Source organism: Taurulus bubalis, assembly GCF_910589615.1.
Source record: "Taurulus bubalis genome assembly, chromosome: 4".
In the NCBI taxonomy this organism is placed as follows: domain Eukaryota; kingdom Metazoa; phylum Chordata; class Actinopteri; order Perciformes; family Cottidae; genus Taurulus; species Taurulus bubalis.
Genome location: NC_136592.1, coordinates 8,675,388 through 8,692,252, shown reverse-complemented (window position 1 = coordinate 8,692,252; position 16,865 = coordinate 8,675,388). Strand labels below are relative to the sequence as shown.

General features: G+C 41.7%; 2 protein-coding genes across 3 annotated transcripts in view; one reads left to right on the top strand and one right to left on the bottom strand.

The window, feature by feature from the left end:
* phkb (phosphorylase kinase, beta) overlaps positions 1–11,195 on the bottom strand; it is a gene marked incomplete at its 5' end in the record, with an annotated part of 94,515 nt that extends 83,320 nt beyond the window's left edge. For both annotated transcript variants that reach the window (XM_079217330.1, XM_079217329.1), the window contains 2 exons: positions 8,565–8,651; positions 11,132–11,195. In XM_079217330.1, the coding sequence (XP_079073456.1) occupies positions 8,565–8,651; positions 11,132–11,195 (151 nt within the window). The remainder of the gene's footprint in view (positions 1–8,564; positions 8,652–11,131) is intronic.
* A 567-nt stretch (positions 11,196–11,762) lies between these two features.
* The window catches only part of itfg1 (integrin alpha FG-GAP repeat containing 1), a gene marked incomplete at its 5' end in the record, with an annotated part of 115,661 nt that continues 110,558 nt past the window's right edge, over positions 11,763–16,865 (top strand). Inside the window, 6 exons of the mRNA XM_079217363.1 lie at positions 11,763–11,940; positions 12,246–12,330; positions 12,493–12,626; positions 13,300–13,357; positions 13,777–13,863; positions 13,997–14,091. Of these exons, the coding sequence (XP_079073489.1) occupies positions 11,763–11,940; positions 12,246–12,330; positions 12,493–12,626; positions 13,300–13,357; positions 13,777–13,863; positions 13,997–14,091 (637 nt within the window). The remainder of the gene's footprint in view (positions 11,941–12,245; positions 12,331–12,492; positions 12,627–13,299; positions 13,358–13,776; positions 13,864–13,996; positions 14,092–16,865) is intronic.

Genomic DNA, 16,865 nt, shown 5'->3' with positions numbered 1-16,865 from the left:
TGCTATTTATCACTCGAGATTGTTTTGCTGGGAGTTGCCTAGTGTTGGAAAAATAGCCCACAGAAATGATGAGAAATCGTGACCCGGTTACTCAAGATAAACCACAGACCTTGTTGTGAGCAGCTTCATGTGGGAACGATGGGTGAAAGACAATAGTTCCTCCATGAACCTGCTTATAACAAGGTCTGTTGAGTTTTTCCAAAAGTATTTAGGCATCTCACACCAACACAATCAAGACAGATAAATAGCCCAACAGGCATTTAAATGTCAAACACCAGATTGATTGTGAAACAATACAACTTTCACCTAGTTTTTTAATTACCGACTGTGAAGTACTAATTTGGGGACGTGTCTGTCAAAAGACAATCAGACATCTAGTCTAAAACCAGGCTACCCCAGACGTCTAGAGACCCCAAAATCAAACATCAAGCATCATGCGTTGGAATCCCTGCTGTACATTGTCCAGCATCAGGTAGTGTGAAAGGGGAAGTATCAAATGTATTAATAATTTTAGTTTTTACCAGAATGACTGGGAAGCTCTGGAGTTAATGATGACCAAGGTAATTTATCTGGGGACATACAGTATTTCCTGGGGGTGGTTGTGACTGGGAATGTCTGGCTGCACTAAATGGATGAGCGAAGATAAACCAAGATGGTTTGAGTTCACCCAAGTTCATGCTCAGCATTAGTTACCGAGGACAGAACAACGGATGAAAGCTCTCAATACGAACAGATCGGAAGTCTCCAATAATATATGCTGAAATATTACATACTCAAACAGAAAGCCTTCAGGGAAAGTAATTTATCTGTTTCAAACACATATGCACAAGCGCACACACACGCACACACACGCACACACACACACACACACACACACTGGTGCACATCCTCCTCTCCTGCAGAGGTCCCCTCACTGCTAACTAATCCGTCTGGAGGGATCACTTCATTTTTCATCAGAACATTATGCCGGTGCAAATGACGGGGACATCTATTCTGCGCTGTCGTTTGTTACGCAGCAAACGAGAGACAGAGAGGGAGAGACTGATGGTGAGAGAGATGGAAAGGGACAGGGGTGAGGGATAGACAGATATAGAGGATGCGTGTGCAAAAAAAGAAAGAAGAGGATGCGTATGTGTCTAGGAGTAAAAAATAATAATAATAAAAGAGCGAAATGAATGGGCACTGGGGAGAGAGACGTGGGCGTGAATTGTCAGTCTATATATCGCCGCATGTACTTGTGTGTGCTGTGTATCGGTCAATTGAAGGCGACGGTCACATCGGCAGTGAGATGTACAGGTTGATGAGGTGAATTAGGCAGAATATTAATAAACCTCTCAGGCACTCCAGTTCCTCACACTAACTAAGTGCACACTTACATGCATGCACACGTGAAAATACACACTACAACACACACGCGCACACACAAACTGGACGCAGACGCTGTGTTTTTACACGTCATGTCAGCGTGGGTGAATCTGCATCTTCGGTTTATATGGAAGTTAGCTCGTTACAACGGTTGTAGTGGCAACGGTACACATTACACATAACTCCTCTTCTATTTCTACGGTCTCAGCATAGAGTAATGAGGTGTAAACACACAAGCATGGACACACACACACACACACACACTGCAGATTCATGTGGATTGCTAACCATTAATAGGACAGTGCCTTTGGGTACAGGCCCATTTTAACTGCGGCTACATTAGTGGTAGAATGTAAAAAGGCTGTGAGATGTATTGCTCATCACACTCCACAGGGGCAACCGTATCACACGTTGGTTTCTTGTAAATGCTGTCTGTCTCTTGAACCGAAAAAACACCAAGAAACTGTGGTCAGTAAATTAATGATCAATTATTATATGAACTAAGATTTATATTATTGGTGCCAGTGTCTGTACGGTAAGCTCTCAAAGAGCAGTCAAGCACCCTGGGTAATTGGCTCAGGTTGAACTGATCACATGCAAATGTTGGGAAGCACCACGATATGCAATGGGCCTTAAAATAATAAGTAATGTACTGTATGTTCATAGAGCTCACAGAAAACGTTGTTGCTGCTCCTGTTCAAAACGGAAGTGAAAATAAAAGGAAATGTAAAATCTGTTAACTGATTTGATGCTTTGTCTGAGGATTTGTGAAACCAATGAAATAAAAGCAGTTATCTGTGGAGTTACTGTAAAACTCTACTGCAAATTAAGCATTGCAAAACAAACTAAAGTCTTAGGAATGATGAATATGTTATATGTTTCATTTGCTGCAACTCAAGTTTGACACAACATTACATTTCTTAGAAGCTCACAGGTTAAAAAACAAAATCTTTACAATATGTTTTCATGTCAAATGTGTTTCACAAATTAAGCCCAGGGTGAAATAAGCTGCAGAGCTCTGAAGCCACTCGATTTGGAATTGTGAAGCTTGAAGTTCCATCTTCTGCAAAACAGCGCTGCGGCGGGAAGTCATCATGAGACGCAGCACATAAACGATGGGCGTGCTGAACGCTGTTCCGCATCACACTGCAAGTTTCTCTGGATGCAAATCAACTGTTGTTGGGAGTTTTTTGCCAAGCCATCCATCAAGCTAATGTCCCACTAAATCAGCAGTTAATGTCTCAGACGCACACAGTCTGCTCTTTTACAATGGGCCATTTCACTGCACCGACAGGGTGGAGAAAATGAGGGAAGATGATGAGAAAGAAGAAGGGAAAAAAATACTGAGAGATAGATTGAAAAGAGAGGGGGGGACAAGAGATGAAAGATAGAGTGAGTTGGTATCTGTTCAGTGCCGCAGCAGATGTTACAGGAGAAAAATGGAAATACACTAAATGTGATATTCACTGTTTGGTGCCAGTCTCAACAATGACTCCTGCTGACGCAGTCAGAACAGATCCTGCAATATAGCATCCGTGACATGAGGTACTATTGAATGAAATACAAATGCAGTGGCCATAAAAATTTTTTAAAAAAACAACAACAGAAATGCTGACAGAGTAGCACCAGCTAAGAAAGCAATGCTGATTTAATGAAATAGTTGATCATTTTTGGGGAAATACGCTGATTTGCTTTCTTTCAGAGACTGAGATGAGGACTCAAGATTTATATCTATCTATCGTAGGGAGCTAAAGTCCATAGATGATGTTTAGCTGAGACAGTGGTATGTAACCAAATACATTTTCTTAGGTACTTTATTTATTTAAGTATTTAAATTGTCTGCTAATTTATACTTTACAACATTGTGGATGGTCAATATTTTACTTTGGACTCCACTACATTTTGTTTGGCAGCATGTTTGGCATCATTACAGCATGTTTATGCTTTTAAGTAAATGTTCAATCTAGCCGATCACAGCTGATTATGTTGAAATGTGTATTTTAATGAGTCAAATGAAAATATGATTAAGCTGAATTATGTTTCACAGAATTTGATCTCTCAATCGTATTCCCACGCGCAGTATAAGAACGTTTGATTAAGACATTTAAAAGGATGAAATGCTCCCTCATGGGTGAAGAGTATTCTAAAAAATAAACTATTTAAAAGCACTCCCGTCCTGGGTCAGCTGGAACATGCAGCATCTGAAAACATCTGTTATTCTAAATTAAGGAAAAGTTGATTTTTAGAGATACGTGGTACTCAGCTTTAAATAAAATAGTTAAAGTAGCAAAACATCTGGAGCAGTAAAATGCAACATCTTAATCTTAATCCCAACACATCATAATCACAACTTTAATAAAATACACACTCACGGTACGAGCATTATACTGGACTATTTTACATGTCATGCTACTATATACAGAGTAATCCACATTTTGTACAGATACAGATTACTCTTCCTGTCAGTGAAATCCATCTATCTCTATAAAGTTTGTGATGGTAAATGTTTGTGATGAACCAATGAACTGCTTCTGTGATTTACTCAGTGTTGTTACTTCTGTCATTTACCATGGTGGCAGTTTGGACTGTTATTTTCTTTTTTTGTTTGCTCCTGAAATAAAAATCCATTACTTTTGAATCCACATATCAAGAAAATGGTCTGTTATTATATGCATGTTTAGACTTTGGCCTGAACCAGCTAAAAGCTGCAAACGTTCAGGGAGAGAAGTAGACACATCTTAAAAACAAAAGAGACAGATGGAAAGAATGAGCACCAAAATGAATAAAAACAACGAGCTTGTGCGTTTGCAACGAGCCCATAATGACTGTGAAAAGACGAAAAACAACAACGTGTTTTCTCCTTCCCTTAATCTGTGCGAGCCAGACGGCAGAGCGATAGTGCCTTCTGCCTCCAGTATTATCAGGAAGGAGTCAATGGAGTGTGGCCACACTGCCACATAAATAGGAAACCATAGAGAGGTGAGGGAATGAAAGAGGAGATGGAGGAAAAAGAGAGAGCGAGATGACGGAGTGAGATGGAAGTGAACTTTCCTCCTGTCGCGTCAGCATCGCATGCTTAATATTGCTGGGGAGGAGGAGGGGGGTGGGGGGGGCGGCTCTGCAAAACAACAAATACAGAGAAAGGAGGAAGAATGTAACTGGTTTGATGTGTCATTGTTGCCCCCAAGCCTCCTCCCTCTCCACCTCTTTCCCCATTCTGAAAACGAGGGAAAGCAGGTATATTGGCAGGCAGGTCTGGGTGCCGGTGATAACAATGTTGGCTTTGTTCCCCACGAGATTTGGACGAGCGCTTTCCCAGCCGCCACCCAACACAACAATTAAACGCGCCGCGTTATTCGACATCCTGCAATCTGGCAGGGGGCTTTTCCTTTTCCGCAAATCTATGTGTTCTCAACGCCGCCGATGTTGGCGGCTTCGCTGCGGTCGCTGATAGCAGCAGCCAATCAGTTCCAACTGAGAGCTACACCTGTTGCACGCTAAGCTCTGCTCATTGTATTCTGTCTTTTTCTTAACACACAAACGCTCGCAGCCTAATGAGCACTCAGCAACACGCACACGCACACACGCACACACACACACACACACACACACACACACACACACACACACACACAGCCCTGTCTTCATCAGGGCAGACCAGTGGGCTGTGTCATATATCTGCCAGAAGTGTGTTCATGTGAGAAAATGGTGCATCCAGTTCCTTCCACACAGGACGCATTAACCATCCCTCAATCCACACCTGGGTTAGAGGCAGTCACCTTCCGCTTCGATGTTTACTGCGGGCAAAGCAAAGGAAAAGCTGCACATCATAAGGTCGTAAATAAATTGGCCGCGTGAGTCCAATCCTGTCCCGAAACTGAGATTTGTCTGTCTCAGTAAATATTATGTTACTCCCCTACTGACATTATGGTCTGCATTTTATAGATACTGGGACTTTAATATCATGAACATCAGAATAAGAATGTTTTTTTCTGCAATAAAAAGGCAATATCAACACCCTGTGTTTGGGCAACACCATATATTCTGAATGAAGGAATAAATATGACAACTCCAGGTTACAGGTTGTGTACCTATGACCTGTTAATAGCACCTTCATATTGGATGCTTGCTAATGACAATGATTCACTTTAACACGTTTTGGAGCCCCGAGCCTCTCTGTTCAACGACTGCAGCGTTTAGGAAAAATAAATCCCTCTCACGTTCCTGCCTGACTGTTCCCACTCGCTGAAACATTGGGAACACGCAACGTGTTTCGATCAATCAAATGTCCCCGGCTGAGCGGAATCAAACAGATCCTGAAGCATCTCGTCTCAATGGTCCATTGAGTTACTAGATGATGCCCTACGCTGGCCTTTGCTGTGAAATGCTGCAGGACCCTGGAGCCTAGTCTTGAAGGTACTTTCAGGCTTCCCTTCTGCCAAATCCCATCGCTCTTAGTTCAAGGTCGCTGCAAGGAGAAGGCCAGGCTTTACGTATATTCCGTGATCCCTTAAATGTCACAGGTAGAGAAGCACTGGAAAGCTCCAAGGCCAAGCAAGGTTATGTGAGGTTTTTTCTTTTCTTTTCTTTTTTTGACAGTACTGCATACCAGTAATTTTAAATGAAGGTACGTTTCTCAAATTTCTACAACTATACACACAACTGTGCACGGTATGTGGACATAGCTTATCAAAAATGTATGATTACACTGCATTTGTCTTAAAAAGAAACACAACAGGAATGGTTTTATAGCACTTAAAGCTCAGAAGCACCTTCTAAGAGCATGCAAGATTTTTTTTTTTTTATGTCTGCTGTACCATATAGTACATTTTTGTTCTTTCAACGAGAGCAACCGGGAAAAGCCAAGCTTACGTCCACGGTGGCAAAATCAGCACTGATCCTTGGGGACAGCGTCCTGAGCGGTATTACCAGAATCTAACAGCCGCGCGCAGCCAGAGGCGAAGCATGATCCTGCCTTCTGCACACTCAACCAAACTCTATCTGCTTGGACGAAGTTGTGTGTCTGGCCTTTCCATTGTGTTGACGCCTACAACTGTTAAGTAATGTCAAGATATAAATAGTTTTGTTTCACAGTGTCTTTTGGTCCAACACGTCTCTGATCCACTACTACTTCTTTACCTCCAGCCACATCTACTCTCCCGAGGCTTAATCCGGTGTGGACACGGACCATCCTCACGGCCGACACTTTGACTTGTCCAACACAGGTGTAACCCATAGGATTAATAACGGCTGCCTTGCAATGCCAGGGCCTTGCTATTGTGCACGCTGGCTCGCTGGCATTACTCACTGGCACACCTAAGTGGAACGGGAATCATCATTAATGCCATTAGTTACACTTGTGCTTTTATGTAATGACGAGTCAAAACCCCTGACACGAAAATGGCCTGTCATTAAACAAACAGATGTCTATTTGAAGTGGGGGTACTGGCATTGCATTTGAAATGTTAGCCAATTGCTGTCAAATATGGTGTTTAACCTTCTGCCAGCCTAATGGCCCGGTCACAGATGTGCTGATGGCGGCGATATTGCAAACCAAATTCTGTTTATTTTTAACAGAATCTTAATTTCTACATTGAAGCTGGGGTCACTTTGTTTCCATCCAAATTTTGGTTAAGTCCAAAATCGAGGATGCTGTTGATCTGCGTGGGAGTTATGTGTGATTTCTTTAGTGTGTACTGGGAGGTAGCACTGGCTGGCACAGCGCTGCAGTCACAGCTGCAGCTAATTTAGTAATCAGTACTAATGTGTATTTATCTCTCCTGCCGTGAGGCTGGAGACTATTCCACTGATTGCACATGCCAGGATCATCACCTGGAATTGGGTGGCGGCAGCTATTCGGCAGTCTATTGCCATCCATCCTAAGATTCCAGTAACAACTAACCTAGCTCACTTCAAACTAGAGATTTGAGATGAGCTTTTGTAAATGCAGGCATGACTTGTTTGTATTCATATCTACTTTGATGGCAAAATATGCATATCAGAGTTTGTAGTAGTATTTAGAATGAGCGGGAAATACAAGATTATGCTAACCCACCCAATGTTATTTGGTCATATAGTGTACTAGTTTTGGCATAACGTTCTGTTGTTTTAGGTTATGTGTTTTGGTTTACATCATGATGAAACAGCATATTTATCAAGTGTTGGTCAAATATGTCCACCGTATAGCTTTATACTTCTATTTAAATAGGTGGTAGCGGTCATTAGCTGTAACTGGTTACACATGGCAGTATTCAGTAAAAAGCAATCTTTACATGCTAGTTTGTGTACATAGTTAGATTTCAGTGATGTGTAATTATCTGCTTTGTAAATGCTGACATTATAACTAGCTTAGGTTTAAACGCAGGAGCTGCTAAGAAGCAGCTCCTGCGTCTTCTAGTTTTGTGCTGGAAGGAAACTAATTTGGCCACTCTTTATTTCTGTTTGATATATCAATATGTTTGAGGACAAATCCACCATAAAGTAGACATACATTGTGTGCGAGTGTGTGTGATGGAAATCCCCTCTTTGATAAGTCAATATCATTCAAGGCAAATGGTAAATTATTTCTTTAAACCATTAAAAAAACATTCACAATAATATTCTGGGAAAGACCCTTAAGGTACATGTTCTATTTTTGTTTGCTTGACCAGACACAGAAGTCCACACTGAGAGTGTGTGTGTGTGTGTGTGTGTGTGTGTGTGTGTGTGTGTGTGTGTGTGGTACAGGATGGGATCTTCTCTACCAACATCTGGTCTCTTCCACCTATCGTTGTTGAAAAACAGATTATCTAGTGCAGCAACTCCCACATGATCCTCCACTGACTCCCCACTAACAAACACTACCAGCTGAGTGCAGTGCCAAGCCAAGTCAGTCAAGACACCTTATGTGGAATTAAATTCAGGTCAGCACTTGCTGGGTGAATGTTTTTGTTTCTGTAACACCTGCGAACCCCCAATGCCGCTTTTATCTTGCCAGCTGAGAACAACTTCTCTCTAAACCAGACAGTACGTCTGCAAGATGTAATCGCTATACCCAAGGCTGCAAATGAGCATATTGCAACGACAAAACAACCGGCAGCTTTACAGTCGCATACATTAGCTGACGTTTGTTTCAGATAGCTTTGCATTATATGTAGCACTACACTTTAGGTGAGTTCCGCCTCACAATACTGCTCGGGTTTTCAACAGTGAATACTTACCGGCATTGTAATAGCGGTCCAGCTTCTCCCATAGGGGCTCGTCGTCACGCTGGAGACTGGACAGCTTGAGAGGTTCATAGATGGAACCTGAGGAGAGACACATCTCTTACAAACAAACTTTAAAAAGTGTTGCTGTTACAAATGCTGACCTGCAGCATCTTTTTTACAGAACAATAATGCAATGATAAAAAATGAGTCTCAATTAGGTCTCTCCACCTTCATTAACATTATGCCTTCATGACTAATCTGGACTAAGGTAAACTTGATAAAGGACAGCGGACTCTTAGAGTTACTTGGTGAGTTTTTTTTTCTTCAACCTTGAGACAATAGTGTTATTTCATATATTCTAATGTGTCGATAAAAAGAAGGTCTCAGTCAGCAATTGCTTGTAAATAGCTATTTTCCATACAATTATCTCATTCACAAGTAATTTAATAGAAAAAATAAGAAGTAGAGGAAAAAAAAAAAAACAATACACACATGCCATCAATAAACTGTTTTTCACTGCAACACATCGCATCACAAAGGGCCCAGCACACAAAACGACATTCAGGCCCCGAGCTAAAGATTCAAATGGTAATGTGGCTCGCCACCAGATATTTCTTAACATGTTCCTCTGAGCTAAGAGAGAGACAGAGTTTAAGGAAAACCCCCATCTGTTAGATTTTCTCTATTTTCAGACAATTTTCCCTTTGCTGAGATTTGCATTTTAATAGGTTCGACCTTGGGTCAATAGCACAGGTACTGAAAAATTCACATTCTGGCGGAAATTAGCATAATTCCCATCATCTTAAAAGTTGCAGGGGACAAAGCCAATCCATCTCTTTTTAAAGATAACACACTAAAAGAGCATAGAGGAGGTCCAATATTCCAATTTAAATTTCTAACACGAGATCAGACAACTGTGGGTATTCGGTGTTTTAAACAATCCCATGACTAACTTCAGAGATGAAGCCCTCTGACACTATTAGAGATGAAGTGTGTCATATGGCTTGATTAAAACTGTACATTTAATTGGTGTCACTTCTGGGTCTGTCATGTTTACTGTGGAGGAACAAGTAGATTATGTATATGGCTAAACCAACACAAGACACTCAGTGGATTATGGGTTGTATTACACTATTTGGCACTTGATTTTTGCCAACAGCCCGAGAGAGCGCGAGCATGTGAATGTCTTATGTTTTGTATTATCGTGATATCATAACCTTCTCAAGTTCGGACAAGAAAAAGATCCCCCTGTGTTCTTTACCCGTGTCCTCTCTGCCGTCTGTGTGTGGCCCACTGCATTGTTTTCATCGGATATGCCGCCACTACTTACCAAGTCTGTGTGCTTTCCGGTGAGGCCGGGCACTCGCGGCCACTGAGGTGGCCATTCTCAAAAGGTGAAATTAAGGCCAATCGTCTCTCTCAGCTAAATCACAAATCTACAGCAATTCACAGGAAGGAGTTAGTAGCATAGAGTTAGATTTATTTTAGACATGCATGAATCAACAATGAATTTACACACCCTGGGTGATGAGGATTATGAACAGCAAGCAAGGAATTACAATGCATCGTATTTGTTTAGGAATGACAGTTATTTTAACCCTCATATAGTCACGATTAAAAACTACATGATGGTAAAGTAATTATGAGAAGGAGTTCAGTAAATTGAGACAGCACTTGACTGATTATGGCCCTTGATGCTCCACTTCAAAATGCTATGGTCTCATGATGCTGTACTACTGGGTTAATACTGAAAATGGATGCACCTTATCACGTGTGATTCACTTTTATTAATAGACAAGTCATAATAGCTGCCCTCAGATGAGGAGACACTTTCTTTTGCATGTGTCATATCTCTTTGCAGCAGCCTTTAAAAAAAATGTTTTAGCAGATACATAATCCCCAAAGGAGAGCAGTTATCATGACACTACTAGATGATTTATGGAGGTCCAATGTTAGGCATTTTGTGTTTAGTATTAAGATGTATGTACAGATAGAATAACTGACTACATTTACAATCAGTGTGATTACCCGAAAATCTTTTTATAATGTGTCTGTGAGTGAGTTTGGAAAGACCTGGTCATTAACCGTATAGTGTTCTTCTTAGTTGTATCACTTTAAACAGTGATGACCCTACACTTATTGTGAAAGGTTTTAATTATTTTATTTTTTAAATGTGTAATCCTTGCATTGTATAACACACTTCAACGTGTTATAATGGGATCACTTTCCCTCGAGAGCCATGCTTGACGACCAGTGCACAGTCTGCCAGCTTCACGGGCCCCACTGTTCACAACCACATGCTGCGCACGCAGCACGGTTAACTAGGAGGGTGAGGTGCAACAGCGAGGGGAGACCTGGTGAAAGCTCTTAAAATAGCCCCTGACTGCTGCACATTTGCACCTCTGACCTTTCATGCTTGTACCGTCACTGCACTGGACAAAATAAATGGGCAGATCGGGCCAATTGTAACCCCCGTGTACAGTGGCGTTACAAACAGACAGTCTTACACAAGCACTGGCACAACAGAAACAAGCGGGCGCGTCACGCTGCTCGGTGTCATGCGAAGTAATAAGTCTGACCTGATCGTTTTGATCGGGCTCTGAATTCCAGGAGTTTCCAGCCGACATCTACCAGGCTCGCCATGTTTACACGGTGTCACTTTCGCCAGAATGTTAAAGACTTTCCGGTGTCGCCCTTCAAAATAAAACAAAGGTAGTAGGGCTCCCGAAGAAGAACATCATTTGAAGTGGCCTTTTAATAGTACATGTGTTAGAGTTAATCGTTTCATGTCATATTAATGTGTATCATTGTATTATATTTGTTTCAATCTATTCACTTTACTTTATTGTAAACCTGATAGTTGTATTTATTTTGAAGGTTAACTTACTTCATTTCCGACTTAGCTCTCGCTAACCTTCTCCAACTTGATGCAGTTATCAACTTTCAAACTGCCCGTAGTAGCACGACACTGCCGTAAACGAGGAAACTCGAATGTCGCATTGTGTAACGTTGCCCTTTTTCCGGTGCATTGCGTCCACCTCTTTCTAATACAATACATAAATACAGAGCGGATATTTAAATCTTAAATTCGTAGTTCATTAAAAACGTAATTTAATCGAACGAAGCTGCTATTTCACCACATGCCGTAAAGCGGTGTGCCGTAAGACAGTTAGTGTTGTTGTGAGGCGCTGTACCTGCACCAGAAGAAGGATGTGGATATTCAGATGCAATATATTGGCATTTTTGTTACTTTTGGTGGGGCCGTATAGCACGTTTGCTCTTCAAGATGTGACGACCGAGCTTTTTGGTGCCGAAAACTATGGGACGGTGGCAGCGTTTGGAGATTTTTACGCGGATAAGCAGACAGACATGTTCATCATCAGAGGACGTATGTTCAAGCTTCAGTGAAGCTTTCTGTCGCTTTCTGTCGCGTGTGCCAATTAACCGCTTGCACACGTTACGTGGAGTGTTTAAATAATATTGGTTTCGGGTAGTCGTGATAAAATGGAGCAAATTGTATAAAATAAATCGCTGTAGTTGTGTCAATATTTCGCTTTATAGTTTATCTAGCTAACATGGGTTCGTGCTTCCAAGCCCTTTGCTATATTTCTTTGAAAACGACCTAGCGGTTGTTGTGAAGGTTACATTGGCTTTAATTACAAATACATATGTGTTGACTTCTTCCTGTTTCAGATTCCGAACTGGTGATTTTCTTGGCTGACTCGAAAAAACCTTACTTCAAGCCCAAAATTAACCTCACAAAGGACAATTTCCCCAGGTAAAGTGTCACTTTTCAGGGATATTTTTTCCTTTCAATACCTTCCAGTTCCACATATATGTAACATTGCAAGTCCTGAGGGGGTGACTCACGTTTCAGGGTGGTAATGTTTACTCTCCCTGTCATTGTCTCTCATTTTAATGGACAATCTTCAATGTTCAGTGACACCGTCCTCACCAGTGTGGTTCCTGGGGACTATGATGGAGACTCTCAGATGGATGTCCTTCTTACAGCTCAGCTCCAACCATCCAAGAGGACAACTGTGTTCATCTTCTGGGGGAACAACCAGACACTAGGTACGGCTTCAACAGCGAATGGGTGCTGAGGGGGTGGGTGCTGAGAGGGTGGGTGAAGAGGACCGCGATGAAGGGCCACACAAAGTGAAGATGAGGGTAGAGCGCCATCGCTGTAGTTAGTTAGTGCTAGCTGTGCTCTCCCTGCGATGAAGAGTGAGTGTGTCCGCTATGAAGAAGGTGTATGAATGTCATGTGTTTGGGAATGATATCGGTGAAACCACACATGATGTACCATAAAGTCAGGTTTAGCAGTGAAGAAACGGTGGCGATGCTCATCAAGCAAACATATCGGTTAATTTTTTTTTTACAGATAGCAATTTTTTAGCACTTAATTATAGCCTACATTATGACCCCAAATGCAATAACTATTACTACTATAAAGACATGGACAAGACAAAACAGAAAATAAAGCCAGGGTTTTGTGTGAAATGTGTTAGCAAATTTGTACCGTTTCCATTTATGGACCCTTTTGCTGTAAAAAAAAAAAAAATTAGAAGGAAGCATCTTTTTGGGGGGGATTACTATTTTCATTGTGTGCCCAAATCAATATTGAATTCAACTTTAATCATAACTGTTGACATTCGAACCAAGTCAAATCTGTTTAGCCTGATTTGACCAGCACGCTGATTTTCTACGCTTGTGTGGGCTTGTTAAAACTGCTCTCCTTCTGTAGATATGAGTGGACATCTCGTGCTGAACAAGACCTTCACAGATCAACCTCTCATTATGGAGTAAGTATTGATCTGAATGGTGGTCATGATTTGTAAACTGTGGATATTTTTGCTCATGATGCCGGTCATGGAAAAAGCAATGTGTCTTAGGTTTATTTTTGCTATATTTGCATGTTCAAACATGTTTTAAAATATATATTTTTAATTACTGTTATACATCCCGTCTGGGATTAATGTCCACTGATTTACCAGTTTATTAAGTAGTCTTGTGCAATCACTACATAATTTAAATTCTACCTGCCCACAATTTATGCAAATGGTGGTGGAGAACATACTTGAAATACATGATATGATGCAGTTGAATACAACACCAAAGAGATGGATCCACGCCTCTGACAGCGACAACAAGTCGTTACAGTATGAACCTAATGAGGTGTTACACAAGTGCAGGTTTTAACAAAGTTAAATTCTTCCCAAAGTTTCAATGGGGACATGATCCCGGACATTTTCGGAGTCACCAATTCCGCACCACCCTTCTTCACCGAGTTTTGCACTCTCACCAAAAGGTAATGCAATCATTCTCAGGCTCGCTAAGAATTCTTTACGTTTAGTTTCTATTTCTTTCATACCTTGAATTGCTTTCTAAAATGTGGAGCTTTTATATCCTGCTGTCGCCATGTGGTTCTTCCTCCCCTTTAGGATTCCAGTGTGGGAGAAAGCGCTGAGTTCCTCAGTCGACATGCGCAACCCTCACTCGAACGCTTTCATTGACCTCAACAAGGACTTCACCGCTGGTGAGTCAAGTGATGTTTTGAGCAATGTCTAATGAATAAGAAACAAAAGTGCATACTCTCCAGGGAAGCCGTGCCCAATGCCCGACACGCATCTTTTCCTTTTCAGCTACAAAAACTGTCACTGTCTTTTCTTTTTTTTTTTATCGACAAAACCTCTTAAAATTTACTAGCAGATTTCAGCAGCCGACGAAAGTAAAGAAAAAGGCCGTAAGTGAATACTGCCAGAAAACCAAACACCTTCACCTCCCCTCACCACTGTGTGCCAACTGTGCACCTCACGTTCTTGACTGCACATTGTGCCGCATGCCGTTCATTATAACTGAGACCTAAATCCCTTTTAGCCTTCTTGTATTTTTTTCTTCCACTCTGGGCTTTCAGTGTTTCTCTACATGAATCAGTAAGTGCCATCATTGTGTGAGGTGACAGCAAGGTGTAAAACAAGACACAGTTGAGACACAAGAAACTAAAATTAAACGAAGAACGACCATTACTGAAATGACCAATCCTCTTGGGCGCATCAGCACCTTGAAACGGTGCGTAATTCTGCATGTTGATGCCAATCGATGCGTTCCTGTCATGCAGTGGTGGAAAGGAATCAAGTACATTGACTTGTACAATTTTGAGAAACTTAGCTTGTAAAATGCAACACATTTTAAGAAATAAATCTAATGGTCCCAAATCTTCTATGGCTTGTGGCCCCTTACAAAATAGTGATATCGGTTTGGGCCTCTTGTCATCTTTTAACATGTACATGAGTTGTTTGGTTTTACCGAAGAGACATTTCCCCACGTGTTTGTCTTCTTTCCTCTCCCATGAATCAAATCACGACCCCTCAGATCTGTTGTGATTTGCGACCCTTTGGAGGGGGGTTGGTCACTTCTAAACTAAGCTACCAAACAGTCAAGTCCTACTTACTCATAGTTGCTTCAGTATTTAAGATACTTTATTTGTCAATTAGCACAAGGCGATTTTACACAGTGCTGTGCCAAACAAGGAAGTTGAAATGACATATCATCCCTTGATACCGATAAACACATATTTTCATTAATGATAGCATCACACTCATAAGAGCCATCTTTTCCTGAGGAACGTGCACCTGTAAAGGTCATAGTAAAAATCGGACCAGTTGGATGATTAAAAACATGACAGTTAGTTTAAAAATTTTCTTCACCAGTGAATGGAGAAATCTCCTTCTTCTTGTTTTACAGCATCTCACTCCTGTCCTTCTGCCCACTGAGTGTAGCGCTGTCACTTAGACTTATAGAAGGAAACTAATCCTCGTGTTTAAGGTAATCAGAAAGGATTTAGTCGTGTCACACTCACAGCAGGTATCTTTTTGTGCTGTGTGGTTTTATTCCCAGGGCTGTCGCAGTTTAACCAGAGCAGATTTTAATTAATATTTAATCTTTTTCGGGATTAGGCGAAAGTCAATGAACTTCCTTTTTTTGGGGGCCAGGGGGCAGATTTAAATACATTCTGGTGGCAATATGTTGTGTTTTTGGGGGGTTATTTGAATACAGGTGTATTGTTCCCGCGACTCAGACCTGCATGGCAGCCTGTCTTTCTCTCTTTCCTTTTTTTTGTGCCCTGCACAGCCTCTCTCCAGGAGTCACCTCTTACTTCCTTTTTCCCACCCATATGCGCACACACACTCACTCACTCACACACTCACACTCACACACTAACGCACAAGGACAGTGATCATTAAATCCTTGTGATCTCCTAAGTGTGTTCAGCTGCGTTCAGTTCACTGCGGGTGGATGTGCAGAGCTTGAGGAGGAGAATCAGTGGCGAAAGAAAAGACCCGACTGTAGGCTACATCTGGTGGATGTCAGACTCTTTGGCTGCCACTGTGAGTGAGTGAGTGAGTGAGTGAGTGAGTGAGTGAGTGAGTGTGTGTGTGTGTGTGTGTGTGTGTGTGTGTGTGTGTGTGTGTGTGTGTGTGTGTGTGTGTGTGTGTGTGTGTGTGTGTGTGTGTGTGTGTGTGTGTGGTGGGGGGGTGATGCATGCAGATGGAGGGAGAGAGAGAGGAGCAAAGCAGGAAGGGAAGAAGAAATCAAGCTGAGAGGATGCTGGTTGGATGAGCGGTTTGAAAGAAAAGGATGGAAGGAAAGATAAAGGGCAGAGGAGGAGGGGTGAGTCTTCTGCATGGCTGAGCTCTCAGTCTGCTGTGACCACCTGCTACTCTTAAGCGTTACCGGCTGGGGCATCAAAGTACGGCTTAAGCAGGGAGAGAGTGACTATTAAAGGAGCTGTGTTTTAACATTCAGAACATTAATATAGCTTCAAACAACTATTTGCTAGGTAAAGATATAGCGGAGTGACGAATGTGAGAATTTGACCACACATGTAGTGTGTTTATTGGATTAAATCGAAAGTGGAAGAAACAAGAAAACAACTTGCGTTTTACTTTTGTCCTCCCTGCCACGAGAAAACTGATTCGCCAGAAGGAGTAGAGGCGGAACAGCTACGGGAGACAGCTGTGTTCATGATTTGGCCAAAGTTTGCCAAGTGTTACTTCAGGCACCCTTCGCCACATCAATGTGTCGCTCAGAGTGATGAACAGTGGCCTTAAGATAGCTGAATATTTATGAGTATAAAATGAGGCATGAATGCACATTAATCTGACAATACATCTTAATTAAGACGAGCAGAGTTGAGTTACTGTGGAGAATAAGTGTGAAGCACTCGAAAATGCAAATGGAACAAACGGGAAAATTATAGAAATTACAAACCGTATTTGAATTAAACAGATGCATCATAAAGGATCTGGC